The following is an 18,800-nucleotide window of genomic DNA, read 5'->3' as shown; positions in this document are numbered from 1 at the left end:
TATGTGTCTATGACAGCTATTCCGGACCAGCGAGCCGAAACAGTGGCTCACGCCTTGGTACATCAATGGATATTGAAATTCAGAACACTTGAAACTATAATTACAGATCAAGGGTCTAACTTCATGTCCGATTTGACGAAACAGTTATGCAAGTTGTTGCATGTAAAGAAATTGAGAACGAGTGCGTTAAACCCGCAGGCTAATGATTGGACCGAGAGAGTTCATCGTACAATAGCTAAGATGTTAATTTATTATGTAAATTCTCAACCCAACAACTGGGATACCCTATTGGCGTTTGTAACCGCGGCGTATAATTCAACAGTGCATGAAAGTACAGGATTGTCTCCGTATGAAGTACTGTTCGGTCAGAAGATGCCATCTCCGTTTGAATTGCTCAAGACCCCACCAGGAACCGATATTTCGGCTGTTAAGGATTTATCGACAAAGTTGAAAACAATCTGGTGGCAGGTTGAAAAAAATGAACACTAAAGTGTTAGAGAGACAGGACAAAGTTCACAGTAGAAAGGCAGCTTTACCCAAATATCATGTAGGACAATGGGTGATGATGACTAATCCATATGTGCCAAAGGCAAAGCGAAAAAATTTGTATCCTGTTATCAAGGTCCTTTCCAGGTGATCGAGATGACATTGCCGGTGAGTTTCAAATTACAGCTTCCAACTCGCCCAACTATTGTGCAAGTGAGCCGAATTAGGCCTTTCAAGGGGAATTTTGAGGAACTTCCTTCATTGTCTGCAGTAACTTTAAGTGGAGAGAAAAATGAATCTAAGAAAAAGAATAAGAAAGAAGTAGATAAATAAGAGAACAAAGTTAATTGTGGAAGCGATCAGACATGCTATTATGCTCTTAGGCCACGCGTAAAAAGGAAGAGCTAATGTGAGTTGTTTTTCTTTTGTTTCTCAGGAGGTGTGACGTTCTGGTAAGAACAGCAGTTCCAGCACCATGGGTTGCACTGAAGAGGGAAGGTGTGCACTATCTCTCAGTATAGTTATTCTGTTTTGCTGTTGCAACTTAGCTGAAGCCTTGAAGATACGTCCTGTATCATGTGATGTTTTGTTCTCGTGACAAGGGGACATAATTATGTCCGGACATCAATGGACCTTAAGAGTGGACTGTAATATTTGGGCGGTTGACAATGAAATCTGTAAATTAGAGGATACATTTAATGAACTTCATTCCATGGTGGCTAATCAGTCAAGGTTTAATGACACACAGGGGGAATATCAGCTACTATGATCAGCTTTTGCATGCAATGCGCGGGCACCTAACCCCGGTACTGTTACCTTTGGAACAACTTTGGGAAGGGTTACGGAAAGTTCAATCTGAATTGCCCACATCCCTGGAGCTACTGACGACATTAACAGATGAACACTTATCTCTGTACTACAAAATGGCCACTGTTACCAGCACGCGGACAAGTACCCTGCTGAGAATTCATATCATAATATCATTAACATGTAACGATTGTAAATTTGAATGTTACGCCTCGCTTATGTATCCAATGAAGTGGGAAATTTTGCAGAAATTCGTACAATTAACCATACGGGAAATACTGTTAGTGGCACATAACAGACAAGCTCATGCGTTCCTCACTGCACAAGACTTGCTGCATTGTCGAACAGGTCCAGTTACCATCTGCCCCGCGAAATTGTTACACACTGTTTCAAATCTTGTAAGTATTCTCTATTCCGCTCTCAAGAACCAGTCGTGGAATGCCCTAAGGAAATTATAGCAGGCACGGAGCAGTTCTTTCAGCAAGTGGGTCCACATTGGGTATTTTCAGAAACGGAAAACACAGTCGTTATTTGCATTTGTTACGAGCAGGGTAAGCAAGGGAGTACGCAAAGAATAGAATTGCAGGGGAAAGAACTGTTAATTAACGGCACACAGTGTGACATTTCAGGGCCAACTTTCCGCTTCCCAGCTGTGACTACTGGAGCTACAATCATGAACGTAACACGCACATTGATCTAGGTACCCGACCAACCGGTGCAATTCATCACGAAAGAAAATCTCACTCTTTTGAATAGCACATTAGCCCGACTTTGCTCGCCTCTTTGGACCGGATGCTAGCAGCTCAGGATGGACGTATAACTATGGAACATCTTTTTCAACGAGTGCACGAGTACCGTAATGGGCATAAGCAACGCTTTCTAGTTATTGGATAATCAACCACCGCCACCTGTATTTTTATCTTTGTCGTAGGATTAGTGTAGTATCGGCTCAAGAGGAAGGTAGCCCAAATCCCGCCCCTTCCAACCTTTAAGCTAAGGGTCCAGACAAAATCACGGAACAGTTGTGAGGCACTGCAGCAGAACACTGAGTAATGTTTATGGACAAAGATTGGACTGAGGATAGAAGTGACTGAACACAGTGTAAATAGTGAATCAATCGCATTTTGTGGTATTTGTGAAGTGAAGTGTACTTGTTTTGACTTTTTGGTTGAATTCGGGGACGAATTCTTTTCGTATGAGGGAGGAATTGTAGAGGACAGAGGGTTATTTTTAGGAAATACGGTGCGAAATTGTGATTTAGTGTGTTTCAGTGCGTGATGCGCCAGCCTTGTGGCAAATGGCGGATGAAGGCTGGCCGGCGCGCTATGCAAGTGACACAGTTTTGCAACGAGCATCGGTACGTGTGTGGCAGCTATCAGAACGCAACATTAGCAGAATTACGTAGGCGTGGGCCGCGTGTGGCGCGGTTGCGTTAGCCAACTCATCGAGAACCTTCTAATAAACATGCCGCTGCGTAACTGGTGGATTCAGCAGCGGTCTGCACTATTTAAGGGCATCAGAGGTGGGTGTCAGTATTTGGTTCGACCGACTGGGCGTTCAGTCGCTGTCACATCGTCGTCATCAGTGATGCTGTCTCCGAGGACCGGTCGGCGGGGGGCGTTGCCCGCTGCTGCATCGGCGACTTCCGGCGTCGTCAAGAGCCGCCGTGTCTGCGAGCTGGGCCATGCCTCGTACTGCTAACCTCCTACCACCTGCGCAGCCACTGACCGAGCGCGGTGTCACGTTCCCCGGACTGTGTGCATCAGCTCGTCTCCACCACGACACGAGCGGTGGGGCTGAGCTCCCGGAAAATGTATTGGGAGAACCAACAATAAAGAGCAAGATTGCTAGAAACAGCCATCTTCTTCTACCCAGCCACACCTTACAACCCCAGCCACGGCACCCGCTCCAGTCATCCCATTACAACTCTTATAATAGTTTTTCTTTCCATCAGTCATCCTTCTTTTCCATCTACCCACTTCCCTTCCCCCTTTGGAAAGGTGCTGCCCTCAAATTGCATTGAATGTTCCTGCTGTAGAACCAGGTAACCAACTGCTGTCTTCCATTGCTTAACCATCTTCATGTTCAGTGATTCTTCTGACATGAAATACACGATTTGTCACGAAACTGCATGTTTTCATACTGGGTGGTATAGTCAAGTGGTTGGCCTCAGAGAGAGAGTGTGTGTGTGACAGTGTGGGGAGGGGGGGGGGAGGGGGGGGTAATTTAGAGTGGGAAGTTTAGTTGGTGTGATGTCATGGAAAGTGGGGCATTGTACATTCGCTCTCCGATGATGTTTTGTATACAGTGAGTCTGTGACGTAGACACATGACTTCGACACCTATTTTAATACTCTGGTCCTCTAACCTGTTCCAGGGTGCAATACAATTTTTAGATGGCCAGGAAACTTCAACACAGCTGGCTCTGTACTGAAGAAGAAATTACCTGGCCAAGTCAACAGAGGCCAAACACCTGAAAGCACTGTCCAAGTTCATCGTCTGCAATATAGAGCCCTAAATGGTTGGTCCATTTCTGTGCTGTGGGTTTAGGGGATATTGAGTCAACAGTGCGATGGATCCTGCATGAAGATCCTCATTATCACCTACAAAAAGTTCAGGTATGTCAGCAATTTACTGAAGGTGAATATGAACAGTGTCTTGCCTTCAGTGAAACAATGTTTGAAACCAGGGGCAATAATAAGAACATAATTTCTCTTATGCGTGATGAAACCTATTTTCATTTAAATGGATTAATTAACAAACAGAACTATAGATATTGGGCATAATGAAGATCCTCAGATGTTACACAAGACCCCTGAACACAGCCCAAATGTAACAGTACATGTGCAGCTGGGGAGAAGGGCATTATTGGCTCTTTCTTTTATGAGAAAAACAACATTACTGTGACTGTTTATTCAGAGCAGTGCATTATGATACTCTAAGACTGCTACTTCCCAGAATGTCGACACTGCACACAGGCAATGAGAAAAGTATGGTTTTAACACAATGTAACAAGTGCACATACAGCTCGTAACTACAAGACTGTCTTACAGGATCAGTTTCCATGCCACTTTATCTCCAGATATGGCAATCTTCATTAGCCTTCTCACTTCCCTGATATAAGCTTATGTGGCTTTTCTTTGTGAGGATATCTCAAGTTCTGAATATATGTTAACAAGCCACATTGCCTTGAAGATCTGAAGACAATAGGCCAGGAGGAAATCATTCCCATCCCATGCCAGATGTTAATTGACACTATTCAGACTGTAAGGACCGGCTGCAATCATACATAAACATAAATGGGCAACATACACAATGTATTGCCACAAACAACAATATTTTTTAGCAAAACTAAGCAAATCTTATTTGAAAACCACATGATTCCCATGATGGACCATGTATAATGATGCAGCAGAGAAAGGGTCTGTTGCTACAAGAAACTCTTTACTGTTGTTTATTTACACTCATTCAGTCTTCGATGCTGCTAGTATTGATCTGTGGCGAGTGTGGTTAATACAAAGATATGGTGCCTCCCAGTGTGTTGGCTTCCCAGCTTCAGCCTGGTCAGTGGTAGTACAGACCATGTGCCAACACTGCTGCTGCTTCAGAGATGTGTCAAGTTTCCCAGTTGTAGCAGGCTGGCTGGGGCATTGGCTGCCATCACAGAATATATGGCAGGCTGCATCTTGCCCCAGTGGCACAGGGTGGAGGAAGCCTCAGATTGAACCTCAGAAAATGCAGCAATAGCTAGATCCCAGTCTCATAGATCCATGATGGCAGCAGACCTGCCTAGTTCCTGAGCAGTCACGTGAAGGTCGAAAATTCAAGGTCTGGCACCAGTGGTGATGTTGACTGTCACCATCTGGTGGACGTCCCGGCACAGTCCAACTGTTCAATGACGACGGGCTGACCACGGTGGGTTTAAATATTGCTGTCCGGGGCTGAGCATTAGAGAGAAGCCACATTTATACATCACAAGGAAGCATCTCAGAAAGGGGCCAGTGACCTAGGCCTGGCTGTCACTACATAGCGGTGAGTGGAACTGCGAAAGCACATGGTTCCTTCTTGGTGTTGCAACTGGGTGCTGCATCTGCAGCTGATGAAGATGGCTGCTAATGCCCTAAACATGATACTTGGCTGTGGACCATGCTGTTACAGAATCACTTGGTGCATGGTTCATATCCCTGTGGTAGACACAGGTGCAAGACCTGTCCAATTCACCTACCCAGCACATCCTACTCCAGTCCTATCATGGGCTTATATTATCCCATCAGAGGTAGGGCCACTAGCTAAAGTAGCCATGTCATATAGCATCATACACCACCTCTGCTGGAATTTGTGCTCAGCATTTTATGTGGACATGACCACCAAACATCTGTCCACCCATGCTAATGGTCTCTGCCATAGTGTGGCATGTTTTACCACCAACTGGTGGAACCCTGTGCTGAGCACAACACACTCAATTTCAACCCGTACTGCACAACCTGTGCCATCTGGATCATTACCCTCAGCACTAATCACACAGATGGGAGTTGTCCTTGCAAAATATTGTTAGTTCTCATAAACCTCCTGGTCTCAGTTTTTGATAACTCACTGCATCCATATCCCCTCACCTAATCTCCCTTTCCTCTGTTCTGTCACCCACTTCCAATCCCTTCCCTCACATCATCACCACCTTCATCTTCATCATCATCATCATCATCATCATCATGGAGCACTGCACAAACTTGCTGATTCCAGTGCCTGTTTGGTGCATTCCTATCCCTTGCACCTGCTAACTCTTCCTCCTGCATTCCTATCTCATACACCTGCTGCCAGCCTCTCTTTCCCAATCCCCCCTCCCACTCCATGGCTCCCTGTATCTTTTCTCCCCTCACCCACTTCACTAGCTAAAGATAAGGATGTGTGTGTGGGGGGGGGGGCATGGAGGGGAAGGAGGGGGGCTGGAGGGGGGAGGGGGTGCGGACGTGCGTGTATGAACTCTAGCACAAGAAAATTTTGTCCAAAAGCTAGCATGGTTTTCAATTTGGTTGTATGCCTATTGATGACTCAATGTCTCTACTACCCAGCAAGTTGTTACATCTGCTCCTAAATTATTTATTTTCTGCCAGAACTTTCCCTCCTATATCTATTACTGGGATTTAGTTAAACTGCATAGAGTGAGACATAAACTACAAAAAATATAGTAATGGCTGGCTGTTAACAGTGATCTGGTATGGCTTCTCTATCGTTTCTCTATATCAATAAAATATCTAAATGAGTGCCCTTCATTCCCTAGTTTTAAGACAACCTCAAAATTAATTTTTAGCCAGTTAACATCTGTAACAGATACAATGTACTATTTAAAATACAGGGTGGACAGAAACAGTCTGAAAAACGTGTACAACATTGCAAGTAAGGTTATGCAAAGAAATAATTGTTAAGAAGAAAAACTGATACATTGTGCAGTTTCCACATTATTTATAATTAAAGTTAGGCCATCAGGTTGTTACACACACAAATTCAAGCACTTGCACATGCTAAAATGCAGTAACATACAGACAAATGTACGTCTGTGAGTTCCCACTTGTTCAAATGCTCTATAAAAGTTAAAATGTACCTTTTTCAGAAGTGATAAATTTGAGTTTGATGAGCAAAAGCTATGTTCGCTCAGTCTGAGGAAACTGAACAAAAAACAAGTTTGCCAACACTGTCTCTGTCTCTGGCAGCCTGCTTGAATTTGTGCATGCAACAATGTGTTTGGCTAACTTCAATGCTAAATAACTCTGAAATGGTGCAACATATCAAATTTTTTCCTTAACAATGATTTCTCAGTACAGCCTCTCCTGCAACACTCTTACAACTTTTCAGACTGTTTCTGGCCACCCTGTATATGTACTGTAGTTGCAACAAAGGTGATGAGACCTGAGTTTCTCCTGGCGTATACAACTTTCAAATAACTTCCGGGAATTCAGCCAGGTAACACTTTCAGCGACCGCCAATATTTCGGCGGGAGAACACCCCGGCATTTTCAAGGCAAACTGCAACGAACAGGTGGCGTACATGCAAATATAATACCTCAGTTCTCCGACAGAAACAGGAAAGATAACACACACACACACACACACACACACACACACACACACACACACACACACTGAACACTAGTGCCACCAAAGATGACCAAAGTCAGAGCTATCGATAGTGAGACTATGAATTCGCAGGTGAGGCGGCATTGACTCTGTTCCTCTGTTTTTGACAAGGGAGAGAGCCGGATTCCAAACAGAGTTTAAACAGAAACCTCCATCCATGTTAACGAGGTTGCTCGCTAATTTAATCTCAACTGCCTCCCTAATGACACTGTCCCAATAGCTGGACGTGCATGCCAATATCTTGGTGTTATTATATAACATGGGGTGACCAGTATCCAAGCAATGTTCGGCAATAGCAGATCTATTTGGCTGCTGTAATCGTGTGTGCCGTTTATGCTTAGTACATCTGTCCTCCACGGTCCTGATGGTTTGACCAATACATGCCATGCCGCAGCTACAAGGAATACGATATACACCCGCCTTACGCAGTCCAAGATCATCCTTAACGGAACTCAAAAGTGCTCTAATTTTAGATGGAGGTCGGAAAACACATTTCACATCGTATTTCCATAAAATACGACCGATCTTATTGGACGTGTTTCCTACGTAAGGCAAAAAGGCAGTAGACTTAGGTGTTGACTCAGAATTATCATCAATCACCCGATGTACAGTTGGTCGATAGCGCAACGCACGTTCAATCTGTCTATCACTATAACCATTTTGACGAAATGTAACTTCAAGATGGGACAGCTCAGCTGGCAAAGTCTCAGCGTCAGAAACGACATGTGCCCTGTGTACCAAGGTACGAAGTACCCGTTTGCGCTGAGCCGAATGGTGACAACTATTAGCTTGTAAGTACAAATCGGCGTGAGTACATTTCCTGTAGACTGCATGTCCCAATGATCCATCATCCTTCCTCCTAACCAACACGTCGAGAAAGGGAAGGCAACCATCCTGTTCCACCTCCATCGTAAAACGAATGTTCGGGTGGATTGAGTTCAGATGTTCTAGAAAGACATTCAAATTCTCCCTACCATGAGGCCAAACAATGAAGGTATCGTCAACGTATCTAAAGAAACAGGCGGGTTTTAAAGGCGCCGACTCCAATGCACGTTCCTCAAAGTCTTCCATAAATAAATTTGCGATCACAGTAGACAACGGACTACCCATCGCAGCTCCATCTGTCTGCTCGTAATACTGGTCATTAAATAAAAAGTAAGTGGATGTCAACACATGCCTAAAGAGATTAGTTAAATCAGCACCAAACCTGGCTTCAATTAACCGCACCGAATCAGACAGAGGAACACAAGTGAAGAGAGAGACCACATCGTAACTCACTAAAATATCAGAGTCATTCAGCCTCAGTCCCTCCAAACGACGTAAAAAATCAGCTGAGTTCCTAATAAGATGTTCACTCCGTCCTACTTGTGGACTCAACAGAGAAGCAAGATGCTTGGATACACAATATGTCGGAGCGCCGATGTTACTCACTATAGGACGGAAAGGAACCCCTTCCTTATGAACCTTTGGAAGGCCATATAACCTAGGGAGAATGGCACTATAGGTGTTAAGCCTCTTGATTGTGTCCTGCGACAAACCACTTTTCTTCAGGAGGCTGTTGGTCTTTCTCTCAACACTTTTCGTGGGGTCAGCATCGATTCTGCTATACGCTGAATCAGATAGTAAACGTTGCATCTTTTGTACATAATCATGTTTATTTAAAACAACGGTGGCATTGCCCTTGTCAGCAGGTAAAATAACAATACTGGGATCAACTTTGAGAGAGCATAAAGCAGCACTCTCTGCTGCTGTTACATTACTCTTGGGTGGACGAGCCCTAGTCAAAACACGGCATGCCTCCCTCCTAACTTCTTCTGCAGCGTCAGGAGGTAGTTGGCAAACTGCCTGTTCAATTGAACTAATAAAATCAACCACCGGCAAATTCTTCGGAGTGAGTGCAAAATTTAAACCCTTCCCTAGCACGGATAAGGTTGCGTCATCAAAAGATTTCTCTGTGAGATTTATCACAGAACGTCGAGATAATACATCCGACTCCGGGCGATGAAAACGTTCAAACTTTGCCAAATGCCGGGCAGTAACGGAGTTGTACTCCCAGTCAGCTTGGGTCCATGAGGCACCGTCCAACCAATCCCAAGTGAAATCAGACACTTCAGATGCAACCATTAAATGAAAACGATACAATTCTTTGGAAACAGAATCCAAACATCGACGAGTAAAACGAATCCCTTCGCGAACAAGAGCCGAGCCAGCACGATGCTTGATACGATTGGCGGCAGGAGAATTAATATGGTGCACAACCTTAGCAAATGTTGGGACATGATTTTCATCACGACACCTCAATAAAAAAGACAAAGCACATTGCAGTCTAACTCGACAGCTACGAAGTTTATCCAACTTACGTAAACACCGATACATTTCCTCCCCGTAGAGGTAAACAATGTGAGACCTGAGTTTCTCCTGGCGTATACAACTTTCAAATAACTTCCGGGAATTCAGCCAGGTAACACTTTCAGCGACCGCCGATATATCGGCGGGAGAACACCCCGCCATTTTCAAGGCAAACTGCAACGAACAGGCGGCGTACATGCAAATTTAATACCTCGCGCGCGCGCGCCCACACACACACACACACACACACACACACACACACACACACACACACACACACACACACACACACACACTGAACACTAGTGCCACCAAAGATGACCAAAGTCAGAGCTACCGATAGTGAGACTGTGAATTCGCAGGTGAGGCGGCATTGACTCTGTTCCTCTGTTTTTGACAAGGGAGAGAGCCGGATTCCAAACAGAGTTTAAACAGAAACCTCCATCCCTGTTAACGAGGTTGCTCGCTAATTTAATCTCAACTGCCTCCCTAATGACACTGAACAAAGGTGATAATTAAGTAAACCAACATATGTAGAATTATTCTATGTGATGTATCACGTCAATTAAATAAGAAAGTATTATCATGTCCTGTAATGATATTGCTAAAGAGTACTTCAAGAAAGATATCTGTTTAGATACAGGATACCAGGTACAATAAATCAATATATTAAATTTAAAATGCCGAAAGCTGCACAAAACAAAGGCAGTTAAGAAAGTAGGAAGAGAAAAATGAGAAGCAATGCTATACAATGAAGGTGGTGGTGATGGTAGTTACGGTGCCAGTAATGCTAGAGGTAATAAGCAGATCTACAGCCTGGGCTTAATGACACATGCATTAGTCTAGGAAATGAAACTGAGCAAAGCACCTAAAGTTGGACAGATAACACACACAAAAAATAACAAATAATAAAATAAAATGTTTACCTTATATGTGTCTGATTCAAGGTATATTGTAATTATACTTCTCCTATTCTTATCGCTTTTACAAGCAGACTGACATTGTTATTTTTCAGTGCCATACGACAAGCATTGATGACTGAGACTTTAAACCTGCCAACTGAAAGGGAACAGTATTAAAAATAAGGAAGCATTAGTTCCCTTTCTACAAGTTCAGGAAATTAAAATCCAGAACAGCAGACCATAATATGCAATATTTCTACAGAATAAGGATGAAATAAATATAATCACGGATACTAAAATGAATTAATATTTCACAGGAGAAGGAGAAAAACATAGCTTTTACCCAAACACCATATGCAGTTATATACGCAATTAGATACTACATAAAATATGGAACACAGCCTCTGAAAGTGGTTTATGTATAAAGTAATCATGTCTCCCCCTATGCATCTGTAACCTTATATTTCCGTTACACTGCAAAAGGGTCAAAATTCACTTTTTAAAAACACTGCTATGAAAAACAATAATACGCAAAAATACAGTTGTGCATCTGATGAATTAATAGTGGTTATGACAATCCCTCAAAGCCAATACTATATCTGTTACACAATGATCTCGAAACAAAATTAAGCACAATTTAGCGTCACATAGGTAAAGAAATTATGTGCTTTAGAAGTAAGAGTCAGCAACAGAAATTCATGCAAGAACTCAATATCTGTGCGCTCTGAATCTTTTGCTTCTAAAGTGTTATGTATTTAACCTATCAGACAGGTATTGCCAATGATTATTGTACATGATGCAGGGCATTGCTGTAAATCCTGCTCTGAATGCTAAATGTCTCAGTAGATTTATTACTGAAAAATAACTATTTATTATATCTCTCTAGGCTAATAGGCAAAATATGCACTGTATGAACACCTGACCACAAGAAGAAAGAAAACACTAATATGTTATGCCATGCTGTGAAAAACTCATAACCACTCATTCCAGAACCTTTTTCAAAAAGGTATTTGGAATCAACTTCTCAAAAGATTATAAATACCGTATTTACTCGAATCTAAGCCGCACTCGAATCTAAGCCGCACCTGAAATTTGAGACTCGAAATTCAAGGGGAGAGAAAAGTTTTAGGCCGCACCTCCAAATCGAAACAATGTCGGTCCATTGTAATATGAGACACAATTTAGGTCGAATGAATGACGATACAGCTACAGTAGTTTGGTTCGAGTCGTAAGCTTAGCAGTTAAGCTACGCCAGGTAGCCATTGCTATGCGTCAGGCACTTCCTCCGTATTTATCCGGGTACCCTTCCTTTTTCACGTGCTTCGTCCGGTTTGAATTGATTGCTTATTTTTCTTTGATATGATAAGTGCCGTTCTCTTTGTCATAGGTGTTTACGTCACTCTAAGTTAAAAATGTATTACTATACTGTGTCATGCATTGTTTGTTGCATTCTGTGTTTACTGCCTGTCGCTGCTCGCGGCATGGCTTGCTTTTGTGCATGCCACCACTGCTTACAATTTAAAAAAAGAGAGAGAGAAAGAGAGAGAGAGAGAGAGAGAGAGAGAGAGAGAGAGAGAGAGAGAGAGAGAGAGGAATCGTCTCATTAGCGAAACAATGGCAAGATACTTCTATTTGTTGTTACTTACACTGCTGCTTTCTTTGATAACGATCAACAAGAACCAAATAATAGAATGCGTATGATAGAACATGTTCTGAACAAGAGTTTAGTGAACATTTTTCTTCGTTTGAAAATCTTTGAAGACGCCTCTTTAGTACATTACATTCTGCACTGAAATTAGAGTCATCTTAGATTTAAAATTCTAGTCAATTGCCGTGCTTCATTTCTGACTGTATCACTATTAGGCACAAGAATAATACGAATATAAACATGACATGATATGTATATTCTTCCGCGTTTGCTGTTGTCTCACTCTAGTTTCGTAGTTTATTTGGCAGACAGGTTTTAAATGAGATAGCAGAAAACACGAAAGAATGTTCCTATTAGCAACCATCTCTTCTCACAGGTAAGAAAAAATTCAGAACATAGAGTTGGCCATATTGGCAAATATCCCAAACAGTCTTGCCAGTCGGATTTTTGTAGTACACTGAAATGCTGCTAAATTCAAAGATGAACAATACTTAATTTGTATTTACTTCATTGTATAATGTATGAAAATGCAGTGGTCTAAACTCGGGGCGGAGGAAAAAAAGCTTTGGCGCCAGTATTTATCTTTGTGCCTGCAAAGCATGTCTGTGTAGCACTACATACATTCGACGGCAGAAGTTAGTTGTGGCGGCACCTACCAACATTTTTCAGAACTTCCGCTTACTTTGCACTCTATTCTAAGCCGCAGGCGGTTTTTTGGATTACAAAACCCAGCAAAAAAGTGCGGCTTAGATTCGAGTAAACACGGTACCAGAAAAGAGGCTAATAGGTACATAAATAATTATAGACAAAAGAGGTTTTACAGTTGGACTAAAATAATCTGGTGGCTTCACCAGTACACCACCTTTCCCCATAACTGCAATACCGGTAGGAGCTAAATCCTTATCCTTATATATAAAATTCTTGTGTCACAGTGTTAGTTGACATACTCCTCTGAAACGGCTCAATCGATTCTGATGGAATTTTACATGTATATTCTGTAGGTCTGAGAATCAGCCGTAATCTATTTTTCATACCCCTAAGTGATAAGGGTGGTCCACCCCAAAAAATTTTTTCTTATTTTTTGGACAGAACTTTCTATTTTTATTTTTTTATGATGTGGCATTAAAAAACACACACAACCCTAAATTTTCGCCCTTCTGCCACCAACCCCTATTTTTTAATAGCGATTTTAGTAATTTAACCATTTTCAACCCAGGTCAATAACTGATCAACTATCACTTCATCAATTATCCCCGCCAGGTGTCTACAGGTGATAGTCTTTCACTATTCGATAGATAGGTAATTGGAGAAATTGTACCAAAAGCAACGACTCGAATATCTCTCTTTGAATCGACGTAACTAGACCGAGAAGTTTAACTAGTTAGCATGCATCATTCGCCAAGCCGACATTTGGGCCTAGCGCACAAGCATCGATTTAAATACATCATACGATCAAATTCTTTTAGTGGAACAAAGAAGTTCCTATGCTCTCCTTTGTTCCTCTAAAAGAATTTAATCGTATAATATTTTTACATACGAAAAAATCAATGCATGTCCACTTGTCCTTATTCATAATGCTGGCAAACACGTTTCAACATGAAATTGCCACTATGTTTGCTCATGGGCGAGCCATGTATTGGATGCAATTGATAAATCCGCGCTATCTACCATAGAAACGCTACAACTAATATTGGCCAATACTGCCGGACTTCCCCCTAAGCCTCTTCTCACTCCCTACACAGTTTTTGAACATTATTATTGTTTGTGTCATGAGCTCCCGCCAACAATGGCTATTATGTTACACTTATATATTGTGTTACACATATACATTATTCTTATAGACTAGAGATAATTTATATGGCAAAATAATGTTTTCTGGCTCAGTTATAACACACAAAGATTTTCAGAGGCGGAACGAAGTTCGCTGGGTATAGTTAGTAAAATATATATTCATGTGTTACAGATTATCTCAATGACTGTGGCAGCAGTAACTGACTGAACATGTAGTCCGAAGGGAATTGAAATGACAAATGCTCCTTTGGGCAAGTTTTCAAATGCACCCACTCTCTAAAAATGAGGAATGAGAGGAGAGCATTTTACAATATAAATACAAAAATAAATAGGGAAAAAAACACATGGCCTTCACCTTCACACAATATAGGTTTACCATAACAACAAAGATTTCACAACACTGAATATATAACCATATCACAAACCCTAGATAGCTCCCCAACAACAACTGAGTATGACACCGATTCAAAATATGGTAGACCAGTGTGCTGTGTTGTTTGTCTTTGAGGCTTTTCACATTCTAGACAAAATTAGGCAAGGACAAATCAGAATAACCAGAATAAAAATAGAACCCGGCACAAGAAAGAGAACTTCCAGAGGGTGACAAAGACCACATTATTAATAGTGTATACTTTGAGCTATGGCAATGCAGAAATAAACTTACATTTCTATAAGTTAGAATTTTTCTCTCTCTCCAATCACATCAAAGTTTAGTGATAGGACCAAGTTATGAGATAGCAGCTGTTATTCCACAACTGCAAATAAAGTGAGCAGGTCAATTTAGAAATCAGAGAACACAGCAACCTATATAGTCTTCTACAACATGCAAGCACCATGTGCATTGAGGTCTTCAACGAGGATTACCTACAACAATATAAACTTTTAACTAATTAAAACAAAACACTATTAACAACTGGATAATTCTTGAGGGTGTAATAGCAAATGACCATAACAGTATTTATATCACAGCAGAGACACAATAAATGCAAATGCTGCACTTGGAACAAGGTGACAGGCCTTAATTAAAATAGACTGCAACGGATTAATGAAATCCACTGCTGTACACACTAAAAGATTAAATTTTAGTCTCGTTTATACAGAATATGCCGTGTTTAATATTACCACAAAGCCATAAAGGGTGTAGTTAACCAAGTTAACCAAGAATTAACAGTCAAGAACACAAAGTGGAAGTGCCTGAAGACTATGACGTGAGAGATTAGGTCCCAATTATATAGATATATGGAAAGTAAATAATTAATAATTAAAATAATAATAATATTATTATAATAATCTCTAAACTCTGCAATCAGGCCCAGAGGACTGTGTGATGCAGCCCAGGTGTTGTGTCATCCTCCGCCATATGGCATCATTTGGAAGCAGTATGGAGAGACATGAGGTCAGTATGCAGCCCTCCAGGCTGCTGTCGATTTTTCAGACCTCAAAGCTGCTCTTTCTCACTCAAGTAGCTCCTCAAGGGGCATTATGAGTGGACCCAATTCCAGTCCTCCCACAAAGGAAAAAACTCTGTCAGTACCGGGAATTAAACATAGGTCCTCTGTATGGCAATTAGATGTGCAGACCACTCAGCTTCGGAGGTGTATGAAAACCAAATACCATACATTGTTCTAAAACACCGAAACAGGTGTGGTGGTGGTAGAACATCTTATTTAAAAGCAGAATGTTTGGTGTGCCATGTAAACTACTGATACGAGTATTTTTAATTCTGCTGACAGCACCCACAATGAGGTTTAATGACAGTGCAATGATTAAAGAGTGGGGGAAAATATTAGAATATGTGCTGTATAAACCCCTCCATGATGACAATATAGTTGCTAATTTATGATTACACATCAATCACATAGCTGAATTAAGAGCCAATTATATCAACGGTGTCATCAGTTATCCATGTATGCAAAAGAATGCTATGTCAACAGCTCTTGAGTTCAAGAAAAAGTATGTCATGGGACCAGAAGAAATCTGTTCAGTACTACTGCAACAAATGCTGCCACAAATAACACATTATTTGCCAAAGATATAGATGAATCATTACACTCCCAAAGTGATTCGAAAACTTTGAAAATAGTTCAGACGTCCTTTGCCCTTTTGCCACTTCCAAACATTGACTTCTGCAGCTCCATACTTACTGGATGCCGCACAATCATTTGTTGCTTCTGCATGCCAAACAAACGTGATTCTAAAATTTACACCATAGTATTGTCTGCATCCTGTTTAAAAATTCGATGTTGAACCACTTTGGTCCATATCATGATTCATTACACACTTTACTATGCAGTTTAGAAGTGGTATCTCCAAAGTCAAACATCAACTGAAAAAAAAAAAAATTGCCGCCACAAACAGTTCCTGCTGTCATACAATAGCCCTCAAAGCACAATGCATACATTCAAGGTCAAAGCAGTAGGCATGGCAGAGAGCAGAGTCACAGCTGAATGGAAGCTCAATGTTCTATTTTGTAAAGAAAAGAAAAACTCCGCATCATATCCTACGAATGCCCTACTTCTGGGCATGAAATTTTGAGGAAAAAAACCTCAATTTTGGATTTGGAGATAAAGTCTGCTTAAATGGTGGTAAGTCTTTTCTGAAGGTATTTGTCTGGAATGTAGTCTTGTGTGTGGAAGTGAAATGTGGGTGACCCACAGTTTCGACATGTAGAAAACAGATGCTTTTGGAACGTGGTACTACAGGAAAATGCAGAAGGTTAGATGGGTAGATAGGATAACTAATGAAAAGGTACTGAATCAAACTGGGAAATACATTATGGTACAACCTGATTAACAGAAAGGGTTGGTTGATAGTATGAAGATCCTGTATCCTACCACAATGATATACTGGTTATTGTTTGTGGCATTTCGCCATAAACTTAGTGATCTGCTTCATCGCATATCATGTATTATGTTACAGCAGGTACTAGTCGAGCCCAGCATTTGCCCACCGACAATGTGTTCTGATGTAGTGATTGTTGCTGTCTGGTGGCAGTTGAGTTCAATAATAGACTCAGACTCACTCCCACTCTGTGTGTGTGTGTGTGTGTGTGTGTGTGTGTGTGTGTGTGTGTGTGTGTGTGACAGAGGGAGACGGGGGGGAGAGGGGGGTTGTATGCTGGCATTGGCTGGATGTGCTCCCTGGTATGTTTTCATTTGCATCGCATTCTGACAGTTGAAAAGTTTCAGCATAAAATGGTTAACATTGTATCATGGCAAGTGGAATGCTGATAAAGCTGAGTGTCCTTAAACATGTTTGAAATGAGCATTTATTTTGGTAATAAAGTCTGTCATTTGCTAACAATTGTTCTCACTCGAACCTGTCATTGTCCACTTCCTAAAAAGTACTAGCGAAAGAAAAAATGTCATTAGCTCCTTGGAGTGGAGAGAGGCAGCATCATCATTTAATATAGAACACCAAACTGTGGTGTTATTAATTGGGACTGGTGACAAGGATGTCACATCCTGCAAAAATCTTTGGATTCAGTGCCTGATTGCCAGCGTCAGTGTACGGCAAGTGAATTCGTAATTTTCAGTGCTGTCTCCATTTTTCAAGCCACTCTGGACAGGAAAAATGATAAAGACAGTAAATAATAAGTTCGCTATAAATTGTGTGTGCAGTATACATATTTGAATAACAATAGGTAATCAAACTGAGAATCATAACCTAATCAATGAGGAGAGCAGTAGAGATTGGGATATTTTGAACATGGATGTTATTAATGAATTGGGATTAATTAACGGAATTTTAACTGTAGAGACAACAGAAAATGAAAGTTCAAATTCAAACACAGACCTTGAAACATGAGAGGCAGGCACAGACAGCAATCATATCAATAATATTGCCAAGTTTGATGTAATAATCCAACTTTTATGATAACTGGGTAAAAAGCCTCTATGATAATAATCAAAATTTGAACATGAGGCTAGACAATACTAATAAACGACTTTATGATCATGAGCAAAATTTGGATAAAAAACCAAATGATGATAAAAAATTGGAAACTGATTTGAAAAAATGTTGGATCAAAAAGTAACAGACATTCATGACGACATCCAACAGTTATCCAAGGAACTGCAGACTGAGCTTATAGAACTGGCAAAAACTGAACAGTCTGACAATACAATGGGCAGTAAACAACACAGTGAAGAGAAAAATGATGAGGTGATTGAAGTTCAGTCTCAATCTTACAGCAATAAGAAGTTTATCAGTCTACTGGACCGACCAGGTGCAGTAACTCATGATGCCACTGTTCTGTGCCATACGGACCAGGCAGTGTACTCGTGTGCCAGCATTGAGGTAGGCTGTCTGTCAACAAAGCTACATGGAACACGGAGACAACATGAGTCTTCACTTACATATGATGCATTCACAGTGCCGGTTAGGTTCTCAACACAGCACAGCACCCGTGAGTGCAGTCGATGATAAGATAAAATAGTGCAACGTAAAGTATGATATGGACATCTCACACTGAGATATTTAAGTATTTAGGTATATAAAGTATGTCTCACAAATTTACCTACGCACTCTCCTACTTCCATTTCTTCATTTCTGAATCTACCAACTATTACAATTTCTGTATTTAATTTGAAAATATTATGTGTCTTGGGTATAAACTTTACTAATGACATGATCACTCATTACATGACTATGTAATAAGATGACATTTGTATATCATGATCATTCT

General features: G+C 41.2%; 1 protein-coding gene across 7 annotated transcripts in view; it reads right to left on the bottom strand.

Moving 5' to 3' along the window:
- The window catches only part of LOC124555569 (Bardet-Biedl syndrome 2 protein homolog), a 180,522-nt gene that overhangs the window by 13,664 nt on the left and 148,058 nt on the right, over positions 1 to 18,800 (bottom strand). For 4 of the 7 annotated variants that reach the window (XM_047129529.1, XM_047129528.1, XM_047129530.1 and 1 more), the window contains one exon: positions 10,699 to 10,831. The exons of 1 other annotated variant lie outside the window; for it this stretch is intronic. In XM_047129529.1, coding sequence (XP_046985485.1) covers positions 10,731 to 10,831 — 101 coding nt within the window. In that variant the 3' untranslated portion in view covers positions 10,699 to 10,730. Of the gene's footprint in view, positions 1 to 10,698; positions 10,832 to 14,777; positions 14,978 to 18,800 lie in introns of those variants that run through there. 2 more of the 7 variants (XR_006968563.1, XR_006968564.1) reach the window with 2 other exon arrangements.

Source organism: Schistocerca americana, chromosome X (assembly GCF_021461395.2).
Source record: "Schistocerca americana isolate TAMUIC-IGC-003095 chromosome X, iqSchAmer2.1, whole genome shotgun sequence".
Classification (NCBI taxonomy): Eukaryota; Metazoa; Arthropoda; class Insecta; order Orthoptera; family Acrididae; genus Schistocerca; species Schistocerca americana.
This window is presented reverse-complemented; position numbering and strand designations above follow the sequence as displayed.